At 35.1% G+C, this 12,591-nt stretch overlaps 1 protein-coding gene across 7 annotated transcripts in view; it reads right to left on the bottom strand.

Annotated features, from left to right (window-relative positions):
• Dscam3 (Down syndrome cell adhesion molecule 3) overlaps positions 1 to 12,591 on the bottom strand; it is a 296,098-nt gene that overhangs the window by 72,364 nt on the left and 211,143 nt on the right. For all 7 annotated transcript variants that reach the window (XM_067763262.1, XM_067763261.1, XM_067763263.1 and 4 more), the window contains exons 13-14: positions 2,050 to 2,181; positions 1,326 to 1,475 (exon numbers count right to left, since the gene is read on the bottom strand). In XM_067763262.1, the coding sequence (XP_067619363.1) occupies positions 1,326 to 1,475; positions 2,050 to 2,181 (282 nt within the window). The remainder of the gene's footprint in view (positions 1 to 1,325; positions 1,476 to 2,049; positions 2,182 to 12,591) is intronic.

Raw genomic sequence — 12,591 nt, 5'->3', positions numbered from 1 at the left:
AAATAGTTTTTAGGACACATGGTTTTCAAAACATCGGTGACATACGTCGATCCCGGCTATGTGAAACTGGCACACCGAAGCACAATTCGTTTGCCCAAGATTGGGCTTTAACCACCCTTTTTTTTTTTTGTTAGCCCAGCATTGGAAAAAAAAATTCGTGAAAAAATTGTTCAAGTTGAATAAACCCCCTAAAAGTTAAAAAATTCTAAATGATTGTTTTCTTATTGCACCTGGGTTGTCCAGGGCTAGCCCGACCCTTTCTTCCATGACCTCATCCCTGGAAAATAAGTATAGTAATTTTTGTTATTATTTTTTTTTTATTTTGAAAAACCACACACTTATTTGAAAAAAAAAATTTTTTTTTATGCAAAAATGCAAAAAGTTATGCGCATTTGAAAAAATAAATGATTGCTTCAGAGAAAATATATCGATATTTAGCCCTAACGAAAATGCCAAAAGAAAAAAAAACGTATCTAATGAAATAAGCCAAGGAAGTTTTATCGAAATCTTAAATCATGTCCTGGGCCGGCCTGTGGTCTTTGAATGGTCCTTTCATTTAATCAAGATCATCATTTTAAAATATTTGTTTTTCAAAATGTTTTCTCCAAGCAACCCTGGGCTAAACTTCGGGAAATGAGCCAAAGGTAGAAAACCATTATTTTGTATTTTTTGTTTGCTCTATCAATTAAAATATTTTTTTATATTCGAAATTTGTATTCAGTAGTAAAGATGGCACTGTCATACCTATGGCCAGAGAAACTCTAAAATTGCGTGGGGCTCAATAACTTTCCAGAACGATTTTTTCAAATTAATTTTTAGCAAATATTTGAAAGGCCGGATCAACTCTGGCTATGATCTAAATTAAAAAAAAGCAGAAGAAACAGGAACAATGAAGATGCAAGCAATAAAGAGTAAAAATAAGCAAAGCAAATGAAGGAAGACAGGCAGGGAAACTCAGAAAGCTAAAGAAAGATGAAGTGATAGAAATGCTTAGAAACCAAAGTTCAGCCCAGCTTAGTAAATAAGAATTTATATTTTAAAACTAAAATTGCAAAACAAGAACCTTTCTTCGGTTAACAAATACCGACTAAAAGTAAAAGCGCTACATCTTTAACAAACGTATTTATTATTTCATTAATCTTCCAGCAGCACAAATTGCCATTAAATTGATCCTTTCACTAAAAATTGATTTGTCAAAACTCGTAAGGCAATGTAAGCACACAAACGTAGCTGAGCACATGCAACAATAACTACAAAGGAAGTAGTGAATCCCATATACGTATACCTGTGTATGTATCTACTTAGTGTAACTCCTTTTTACTTACTATTCACATTCAATTGCATATCGCGCCGCGCCTCCTCACCCACTCGACTTCGCACAATGCACGTGTACATGCCCTGATCACGGGTCGGTTCGACATTCTTGATGACAAGATAGCCGCCCTGCTGCACCGGTGACAAGGAGTAATGTAAATCTGCAAACATAAAATAGAGTGAGTACAACAAAGTAAAAAGTAAAGTTGAAGCACACAAATCGGATATATTTGTGCAACGCTTGGTGTATAAAAATAGTGAGTACTAAACTGCAGCTGACAAATGGAATTGAGCAGAAAAAAATAGAATTTAAAGTGTACTCAAAGTTATAACATCAAGAATGTATGTGCATAAAAACCATCACATGATAAAATACTTTTTACAAACATACACACAAATGTCAAACAAAAAGAATGGAACACCTAAAAGCAGGACGGGGCAAAATGATGTGTTGAATAAACAAAGGATAAAAACGTATAAATCCGACAGCACTAATGCGTTATTGTACCGTTATCTAACACTTTGCATTGTTTTTTCTTCTTGTTTTTGTTTTTTTTATTCTATGATAAATTCCACTGCACTTTGAGCGCATATCGTCCTGTGAATAAGTGAGTGTGTGTTTGTGTGTTTGTGCTAAGATATTTCTGGTATGTAGCATTTAGTTCGTATGGTATTGTGCAATGAACATGAATGTACGACACGAAATCGTGCACGTACATTGGCAATTTGTCTTACTTGATGTCAATTCCTGATGTCCTTTCTCCCATCTAATTTGTTCGATTGGATAACCGGAAAATGGACAATGAACAATTATGTCTTCGCCGGCGACAGCTTTTATGGGGCCAATGGCGCGCACATAGGGTGGACCTGTAAATTATATAAAATAAGAAGAAAATATGCATAAGAAACCTTTTGGTATGGGAGAGTATGCAACATTTTTTTGCAAATAGTCACAACTAAAGTTAAAGCAAAAATACTTAGTTTCGTAACAATTTATTTTTTCCAAAGTGTTGGTATTTGCCCAAAATTTTAAATGCTCACACAGAGTATGACCAATACTCTCGCAGAGTTCGCAGACGTTTGGTATAGTAAGAATCCGGTGTTCAACTTATTTGCCATTAACGTATTGCTAATGCTATCGATAACAACTGATATAGACGAGTTATCAGTTTGCCCCCCAGCGGGTTAGGGGGTCAGAATATACCCGCCGTAGGTATGCCTGTTGTAAGAAGCGACTACAATACCAGATTCAAGGGGCTCTGTAGCGCAACCCTTCAAGTTGCCAGCGCAATATATAGCTTCTACAAACCCAATTGTCAACCTCACCTATCCGCGGCGAATCCTGTTTCACTAACAGACGAGGCTCTGGCGACCCCAACCTCATCATGGAACTTGGGGTGTGAGGAGGGAGGGATGGCCTGAAGGTTTAATGTGGCCACATAAATCGTTCCCGAGATGGTCGGGCTAGCACCTTAATGGTGCTGTGTTACCGGAGCGTACCGGATCTGTATCCGGCAAAGTACCGTCACATCGATAACACTCCCCAAAGCCATCGTGGAGCAACCTTATCGCTACAACAACAACAACAACATTACCAGTTTGTTATCGGTTTGTTATTGACGTTCTACTGGTTTACTGATGTGTAAACATCTTTGCTTATGGTATGGAAGGAACCTGAATGGAACATAAAATGTAAGTGTGGGCACAAGTTTAGTCTCTACACTGCAGTATAATGTAAAACAATGTACCTCTACCTCGTACATTGATATGAGCGAAATCAAACAGAAAAAAAACACAAGGCAAGGAAAGGTGTGTTATCGACCAAGAAGAAGAGAAGAGCTATCGATTTGTTATAAAGGTGCTAGAAATTTGCTGTCGCTTATTAAGGTCGTGGATGAGGTATAGATTTTGTATCGATTATCGAAAGCTATTGATTTCTGTGGTCACAAGTCTCAACCACCTGATTTGAGATATTATAGTTCTCAAAATAAATTTTTGGTAAATATAATGGTACAATTTTGGGGTTTTGATTTTGAGTGATATTTGTATATATTTGTTTTATATTCGAGATTTGAAGCGTTTTGTACAACTTTTTTGGATGCGTGATTTAAGACTTCGGCTGTTATGACTTACCACCAGATTTATTATTAAAAAGTTATCGATTTATTATTGGAGTATTACAAAGATATTAATTATAAGATGTGTGTAAAATAACGGGTTACTGTCGAAAAGTTATAGCTTATTTACCCTCAAACAGCTATCGATTATTTATCGAAAGTTATCGATTTCTTATTAAAAATTAAAGACTGGTATAAAAATTTATAGATTTGTTTTAAAATTCTATTTACTTGTTTCCGAAAAGTTATCGATTTTCTGAGTGTTACCAATTTGTTAAAATCGAATCATTGATTTGTTAACGAAGACTCTTCGGTTTGTCCCGCAACAGATACAAAGAAAACTTCAATGTTAAATCGAGCACTTGGCACTCACACTTCTTCCGTTACCTCTTGTTATCGGTTTCTAATCGATGATATGAAAGTGTTATTGGTTTGTTTTCGGTTTTTATAACAGTGTAGGTGATAATAGGTCGATAACAAACCCATAACAGTTCTATGGCAACCCGATTACAAACAGAAAACTAGCCATTAGCTCTTTGAAATCGGTTTTAAACGATAACATTAACAACTGGTTGTTTAGTTCATCAGCGACACGCTGAAAAGACGACTCAACATCAATGACTACTATCATTGGTTATTTTGGGAGTCCTTGCATCATTTTCTTGGGCGTATGGACAACACAAGATGGCCTACCTTCACCCTTGCCGAGAAGATCCTTACTTCCACGCTTTTGTTAAACATGTGTATCAATAACTCTGAGTTGCTCTTTACAGCGATCCTTATTGCTGCAGCTGGCATCCCATTAGGTTCTGTCTACTATTCGGGCTTCATACTGCGCAGTAGCGTTTATAGCTCTCTATGATGATTATATTTTAATTTCACCACCAAGTTCGGCTTTCTGTTCCATGGGAAACATATTGAAACATTTACGGCTTATTTGGTTCTCCTTTTCGTGATTTTTTACCTGGAACGTATAAGAACTCGGCTTTTGCTGTTCTCGCTACGCTTTTAGGCACTTTAGTCACATACAATTATATCGACAACTCCATCAGCTACACAGCTCCAAAAGCAATACATATAAGAAAGTCTATGTGAGCCTCCTTAAGCCATTCCATTAAAGCATCCAATGTCAAGCGCCCAGTTGAATTAGTGTTATGTTCCGTTGATTGTCATGTGAAATTTGTTTTGTTGCATAAATTTAGGCGTAAGGCATTTTATTAATTTTGCATTCATTGCAAGAGCAAGCACACAAATTATACATGCACAAGGCTATACACACACACAAATGCATTTAATGTATATAATGCAGATAAGCACAAATACAGGCATAGAAACAAATACAAATGCAAATAATGTGGATTTGAGTAGAAAATTTACATATATATTCAAGCATATACATACACAACACATACTTTAAAGCTTGTGTCCGAATAAATTTAGCTAGGCCTATTTGCTGAGCGCTTGTGTGTAGCTCAAAGCAATCATGCACTCACGCACACAAGTTAAGAATTAAATAATAGCAACGCATAATTTTACACTTCTAAATACTAAATATGCATCAACACAAAAATATAGGCACGGATCCGCTTAAAATATGCATTATGTGTGAGTATTAGACAGTACGAAAAAAAGGGATAATTTCCATGTGAAAATATTCTAAATTTGTGCTTTTTGTGTGTATTTATTTACGAGGTTTTAGTTTTGGAGGGTTAAAATATGCCATTGACTGGTTGAGAGACCGTTGGGGCTTCGTCCACTTCCACTCGGAATGTGTGTGGTTGGTTTAGCAAATTCGTCTAACCAGATGTTACCACACTTCCTTGTCCATATGAATTTAAGTAGAAGCAAGGGATCAGCCTTTTTTCTTCTGCCCATAGGGAGAAAAAATGACAATTCGACAGCCCTTCGCCATGCGAGATTCCGCACAGGAAGCATTTGCGTATAAGACATCGTCGACGAAAAACGGCGTAAGTACCAAAGTAAACGGGAATTTCGATATTTATACAAAAACGCGAATCTACGTCCAAAAAACCAATGCTTTTAGCTAAATAGAGCTCGCCCATGGGTTGACGATAAACCACAACAGATGTAACTCTACCAGAGCAAAAAAAATCTGGCTTTTTGAGTAGAGCTTCGTCGGCTTCTTTTCTGTAACATGGGATACCGTAATATGATTGTTTTACTATCGGCTTATTATAAGAAGCAAATTATTATCGTATATTTATCAGTTCTTTTGTCAGGCGGTAGCGTACTTCATCCACCACGCCGAAGATCCTGGGCTCAGTTCCCAGGCAAAGCAACATTAAAAATTTAAAAACCAGTTTTTTTAATTTTCGGAAGCGATTTAACAAACACTCCGATTGTATTTCTGCCATAAAAAGCTTCGCAGTGAAAACTCATCTAACTTGCAGATACCGTTAGGCGCCTGCGTAAAAGATGCAGATCCCGTCCCGCGTTTTTCGGAAAATTTAAGAGGAGCACGACGCAAATCGGAAAAGAAGCTCGGCCTAAAATCTCTTCGGAGATTGTCGCGCCTTTTATTAATATATTTTTTTCTCTATTTATTTATCAGCTTTTTTGTCGCACACTGATGGGCTTTTTTTTGTTTGTTTTTATTATATTCTCATCGATAACACGCTAATAAAATATTGGTAAAACTCTGATAAAAAATTGATAACATTTTTAATAAATAATCAGTACATTTTTTTTTGATTGCCTTTGAATACTTTTGGTAAGATATCGCCAATTTTCCGATATATATTCGATAAAACATCGCAAACGTTTCGATAGGTAACCGATAAATATTGGATGAAAGATCGTCCAACTCATTGATAAACTTTGTAACTCATCGATAGCAAAACATTAGCACTTCGATAAAAAAGTGATACCACGGATCTGTATTCACTTCAGTTCTTATCGATCTTTTTACTTCTTTTCTTTTCTGTTGTTTACACATCAATAATGTAGTCACTCTAATGTACATATATTAAGTCATACGCATGTATATATGTATATGTATTCAGTATTTATCTATTTATTTGGTTAAAGCTTCAGCTGCATAAATATATGAAAATGTACACACATTTCCTAAATCTGCATAACTAAATACACACACATATGCACACAAACATACAAACAAACAATGGCATATGCATAATTTATTTCAGCCTATTTTGCCTCCAACAAATAATGAGCTTTGCATTAATATGCAATATTTATGCCGTTAGTAGTAGTGGTCTATTTGTGCAATACGCATTTGCATATTTGGGTTGATAAATGCATACACACATACATACATCTGCATAAATTAATCGCCTTTGACTTACTGTTTTTTCTTATTGTCGCTAATATAAGCTGCAATTCACTTGACAGCATCATAATTGTGAATTGTGTGCAAAGCTAATCATTATCGTGTTTTGGCTTATCCACGTTTCCGAAAATTAGATTGGCAAAGATTAAAACTAGAGTTAACAGCAAGCTTCTAAGGAGATTATTAAATTTGATAATCTTATTTTGCTAGTCCATTAGCAAGGTATTTTAAAGGGATTTTAATTATCAAAATTGTAGGAGAGTAGTTGGTGATTTTCTACACCCAAAAAGATTTGTGTATAAGTACAGTATTTCATTTCTCTTAAAATATGTACAAATTTGCACAATTTCATTTTTCGAAATTCGACTCAAAAATGATGGCGATACTCTTGTATGCTTAAAATCACACATAATGGTCTACTTATAAATTACTATGTAATTAGACTAAAACAATGGTTTTGCAATTATGAAATTTTTATAATCTTTCCCACATACCAGCTTCGGGAGTTTCGATGTCTGGAAATCTGCATCATTGCACGACTTTACATCTAGTAAATAACTGACTTTTACTTGTTAGTTTGAATTGATAAACTTACCGGAATGCCGTGTCTGTACCCAGCCTTATAGCCCGCGACCCAGTACGCACAAAAAAAAAAAAACAAGATTAAATTATTGCGATACAGCCGCGCTATTACCCTGAAAAGTTATGAGATAGTCCAGAAAATGATATTGAAAATGTGCGGAGAAGATTCCTAAACTATTACACAACTAGTCGTGAAAAAGTCGAAATATAAACCCGGAATAATTCATAGATGGACCAGAAATGATCTTAAAATAATTCAAAATTTTATCAGAAAACTATCCTAAAGTATTGCCAAAACAACCCCATAAATAATCTGAACAAAATGCTCTAAAACACAACGAGAAAAATATTTCGAAATAGTCTTCAAATGACATGGCTATTAAAATCTAAAAAAGGTCTTTATATGGTCCGGAGATAAACCAATCGAAAAAAGTGCCAATTCTTCCAAAACTGGACGAATATCTTTATGACGCATAAAATTAAATAAATATAAGGCGCGGTAATCTCCGAATTTGACGTACATGTTTTAATGCCGAACGGCATCTGTCAGGCAGATGAGTTTCGGAGGGGCGACCGGCTTAGAAAAATTGTCTTCTAATTGAAAAATAAACCTGTTTCTAAAATTTTTATGTTGCTTTGTCCGGGGAGTGAACCCAGGATCTTCCGTGTGGTAGGCGCAGTACATTGCCATCACACCACGGCGGCCGGGAGTGTCATGAAACTGTCCCGAAAAAGACCCCAACATTTTTTCAAAAACATCCCCAAAATGATCGCGAGATACTCTCGAAATATTCAAAATCTTCTTGAAATAGTTCCGAACTGCTCCAGGACACAATCCGAAATCATGACAAAAACAATCCCGAAGCGTACCCAAAAAATTCCAAAAATATCATTATTTAATTCGGAAATAGTTCTGAATTGTTTTAAAAGCAATTGGTCGTCTGGATGTTTGAATAAACACTGAAACGTACACGTTCACACATTTTTGATATTAGGAAAATTCATATTCTTCTTCTTGCAGCGATTAAGGTATTCCCATAAGGTTTCGGGGAATGTTATCGGTGTTGATGATAATTTCCAGTAAAAAACACCAGTAAGGTATTATTCGAACCGTCTCGATATCGATTTATTATGATCACATAGATTATTCTAAACCATCCCACCCCCGCACCCTCTATTGCAAAGAGGAATTTGGGTTGCATGATTCGGTTGTATTATGCACTCATATTTGTAACAGAATTTATTTCCGGTAGGTGGGGTTGACCTACTCCTCAGCCACCTGCGAAGCTATAAAAATTTGTATTGCGCTTAAAAACCCCTTTTATTCCTAAGAAAATTTATAATTTTTTTCTGCAGGCTATACTATACCATACTTAACATCGTCTAGATTGGCGCGAGACTAGTTATCTTTAAATTTATTCCGAATTAGCAATTGAGCGAACATTACAGTTTAGTATGAAAAAACATAACTACGTAAAAATTTAAGTTACAAAAATTACGCATTTAAAGAGCCATGGTTAAAATGTACATTAGCAAATTTTCCAACAATGCAAGCATCTCATTTTAAAAGTTCAACTTGTCACAAGATGTTCTTTGACCACAATTACACAATTTAGGTTTTGGAGCTTAAAAAGATATTTGTCCCTGTAAAATAGGTAGTATTGAGCACTTACACTTGACAACTCCATCGTTTCTCCTTACAAACATTTTTCCTAAACCATCACGAAGTTGCTACGTATTGATGTAACATGTTGCGAAAGATTTTTTCGGCATTTTCATTACTGAGATAACAAAAATAATGCTCGAGAGTTGAAGTGTTTGAAGGAAATGGTAAAGCCCGCCCATGAAGCAATATTTTCTGGGGCAACAAAGTTGTAACTTTTCCAGATATATTCCAACTTGATCAAAGGTTTCTTGGGACCCGTTAATCTTTAAGTGAAAATAAAACTTAACTCAGATGTGCTGAACTATAAGAATGTTCAGCGAAAATGGTCTGTAGGTAGTCCGTATTCTGAAAAGTATTCTATTTATTCTGTTGCAGACAAAATTTATAATTTTGGTATAGATTGTTCTTTAAATTAAGCTTTAGAAAAAATACTTCGCAATCTTATCAACTTCGAAACTTCGATACAAAAGCTAAATTTACATATAGACGAACTATAAAACAGTGACACGATTTTTCCAAAACTTACTTTTTTATAAACTATGTCCAACGGTGCATATGTATATGTAAGTTCGCATTTATATGCCAACTGTCGCTATATTTGCTTAAATGACACTACAGAAACTACACATGAAAAACCCTGAGTTCTCCAGTGGCATTCGACTGGATAAGTTTTCGAGTATGTACGAAATAAGTGAAGAAGCCAAAAAACCAAAATAACATTTTATATTGACATAAGATATGTATGTAGGTAAGCAAAACTGTAAACTTATTGGACTTTGTGAAGAAAGCCAAGCTGCTTCAATGCTACACATTTATATGCATTTGCATTTGGTACAACAACGCAAATACTCGCAAATCGTGACACACAACATATCGAGTATTTGTAAATAAAATCGATTTCAATACGACATAGTCAACACCGCCTCGCTTACTTTTATCCTCATTTGCCGCATGAATGCAAACTCCAAATAAGTAAACCATCAGTGATAGTCTGTGCTTACTACGTAAGCATATGGACAACAACAACATCCATGTATGCAGCAGTGCATGCAAGTGAAGCATCCAATTCGTAGTAAAGCTTTTGCTTTGTTGCGTAACGTTACAGCTGCCTAGAAAAGCAGCCGTACTAACTTGCAATGCAACTCCATTCTTATTTTTTACATATCTACATATCTCTTTGCAAATGTATTTGAAATATACTTTTTTTCCATGTGTGTTTGCATACACGCGCACATATACACCAAGGCTTCACCGCTTATTTCTTGTTGACAATAAATGCAATAAATTCTTTTGTTCAATTTTTTATGCGGTCTTTATTGCTTTGATAAGGCATTGTAGGGCAGCATTACAAAGCATAAAAAAACCATGATCTAGCCATTGTATGAAAGTGGTTTCAAAATGTTTATAATGCCCATTAAGTTAATCTTATATGGTCAGATGGCTAAGTATGTGTGCATTGCCTAAGTATATAAAAGAGCGGACAATGGCATTGTGAATCAATCAAATAGACTTTGCAAATATTTCAGTCATCCACTCAGTGGCAATGGCAATAAATCGAAATGAGATATTTATGAATATTTCAAAACATAAAATTGTTGTTGTATTGTGAAAAATAGCAGAAATATGTTGCGAGCTACATATATACATTTTCCTAACTTTTTTAATATGTGTAATGATTTTTTAATAAACTGGTGAGTTTTGTATGCTTCTTAAGCGGCGTCTTATAAGCTCCTTTTTAGTGATAGAACGACACGAGTACTGAGTAAATAGTATCGATACTTTTCCAAAAAATACTCAAGTATTTCGTACTCGATACATTTTTCCCTGTACTGAGTAAAGTATCGATACTTTACCAAGTGTCGATGTTCTACATGTTTAAAATCAACAAAGTTCAGTCCGTTAACACCATAACTTCAGCATAGCTCCGCACTCGATTTAAGTCGACTTTTTGATAATGGTGGTACAAGGAATGTACGGGTTTATTGTTCAGAATCATTAGTCCCAACAAAATAATAATAAGCTACTAACTCCAATAAAGTTTTTCCGTTCGTCTATGAAACTTTAGTGGATGGAGCTAGCAGCTTTTACAGCATCGTTGACGATATATTGGTATTGAAAATGATCGAAATCAGATTACATCCATGCCCACTTTGAGAAATGGAAAAAGGAACAATACTTTATCAAATATTGATGAAGTGGGGGAACTTCAAGAAAAGCATAATATATACAATATAAGTTTATTACAAGTTTGTGAAATCGGAGTGGCGCCGCTCTCATTAAGCTGAAGAAAATTTAAATCAAAATCTATTGATATCTTTTTGCAATTTGACGGAAATGTGGTCCTTGGTATTATATATATATCCGATCAAAAGTGGATAACGACTGCGCCTACTTTGAAAAAAGGGGCTTATAATTTTAATCTTGAAGAAATGTTCATTATATGTATATATATTTGGTACGTAACAATACTTCCAGTAGAGATATGGTAGTACAGGATACAAAATTAAACGAAAAGGAAAACTGTCGTTTAGTGCCATCACAAAATACTTACCTCCGAGGAGATCTAGACCGAGTTTCTCTTACAATTTGCGTCGTGCTATTTCTTATTTTCCTTACAAATTGTGAGGTCAAGACCTTCATATTTCATGTCGGTTCCTGACGGCGTCTGCAAGGTAGATGAATTTTCACTGGGAAGCTTTCATGGGAGAAATATACTCGGCGTGCTTGCGAAACCACTTAAAAAATACTTTTTTTAAATGCCATAAGTCGATCAAAAATCTTTTAAATCATTTAATGTTCGTGACGTTCCCTTAAAATATATGTAAGAGCACACAATTTGGTATATAGGGTTCGGTTTCGTCCCTACTTTAACTTCCTTACTTGTTGTCTACTAAATTCAAAACATAAGATCTCATTTAAGAAAAAACATGTTTTCACTTTTGATAAAACTTCCGAAGTACTCACTTGGATCGAGTATACTCGATACTTTTTACTGAGTATGAGTACTAGCATCGATACATTGATCCGAGTATTTTATATGAGTACCGGTTCGATACTTTTTTTAAAAGTTCTATCACTATTCCTGATACGTAATTTAACATGCAACCATTGTTACTCATACGCCCTGTCGTACAAAGTGAATAGTGGGTAGGTGAAGAAGTAGCAGCTATTTATTATCTTCTGAATGATTTCAAAAGTAGAAGAAAATGAACTAAGGCTAGAATTAAAAGCAGGCTATAGTACCAAGTACTCGTGAATTTCGATGTGTAGACATAGAGAGGAACGTCTAAAAAATAATGTATTTAAGTCAACTAGAGCTCGTCCAGCGGCTGAAGTGAAACCGCAACAGAGGTAACATTACCAGCAACATAAGTCGGCTTGTTATCGATAACAAATTATTAAGTAAAGTTATCGGCTTCTTATTGGTTTCTCATCGATAGAGATATGTACTTAGTCGATTTTATATTGACGTTTTATCGGTACTTGTTTGATTTCATACCTATGAGTCGTCGAATAAGAATAACATAACACGTCGACAGCAACAACGGAGTAATTTTGTATTGCCTCTTATTGTAAAAATCTTTTAATAAATTGTTTTATAC

Source organism: Eurosta solidaginis, chromosome 1, assembly GCF_040869045.1.
Source record: "Eurosta solidaginis isolate ZX-2024a chromosome 1, ASM4086904v1, whole genome shotgun sequence".
NCBI classification, from domain to species: Eukaryota; Metazoa; Arthropoda; class Insecta; order Diptera; family Tephritidae; genus Eurosta; species Eurosta solidaginis.
Note: the sequence above shows the minus strand (reverse complement) of the source record. Positions and strands in the feature narration are given on the sequence as shown.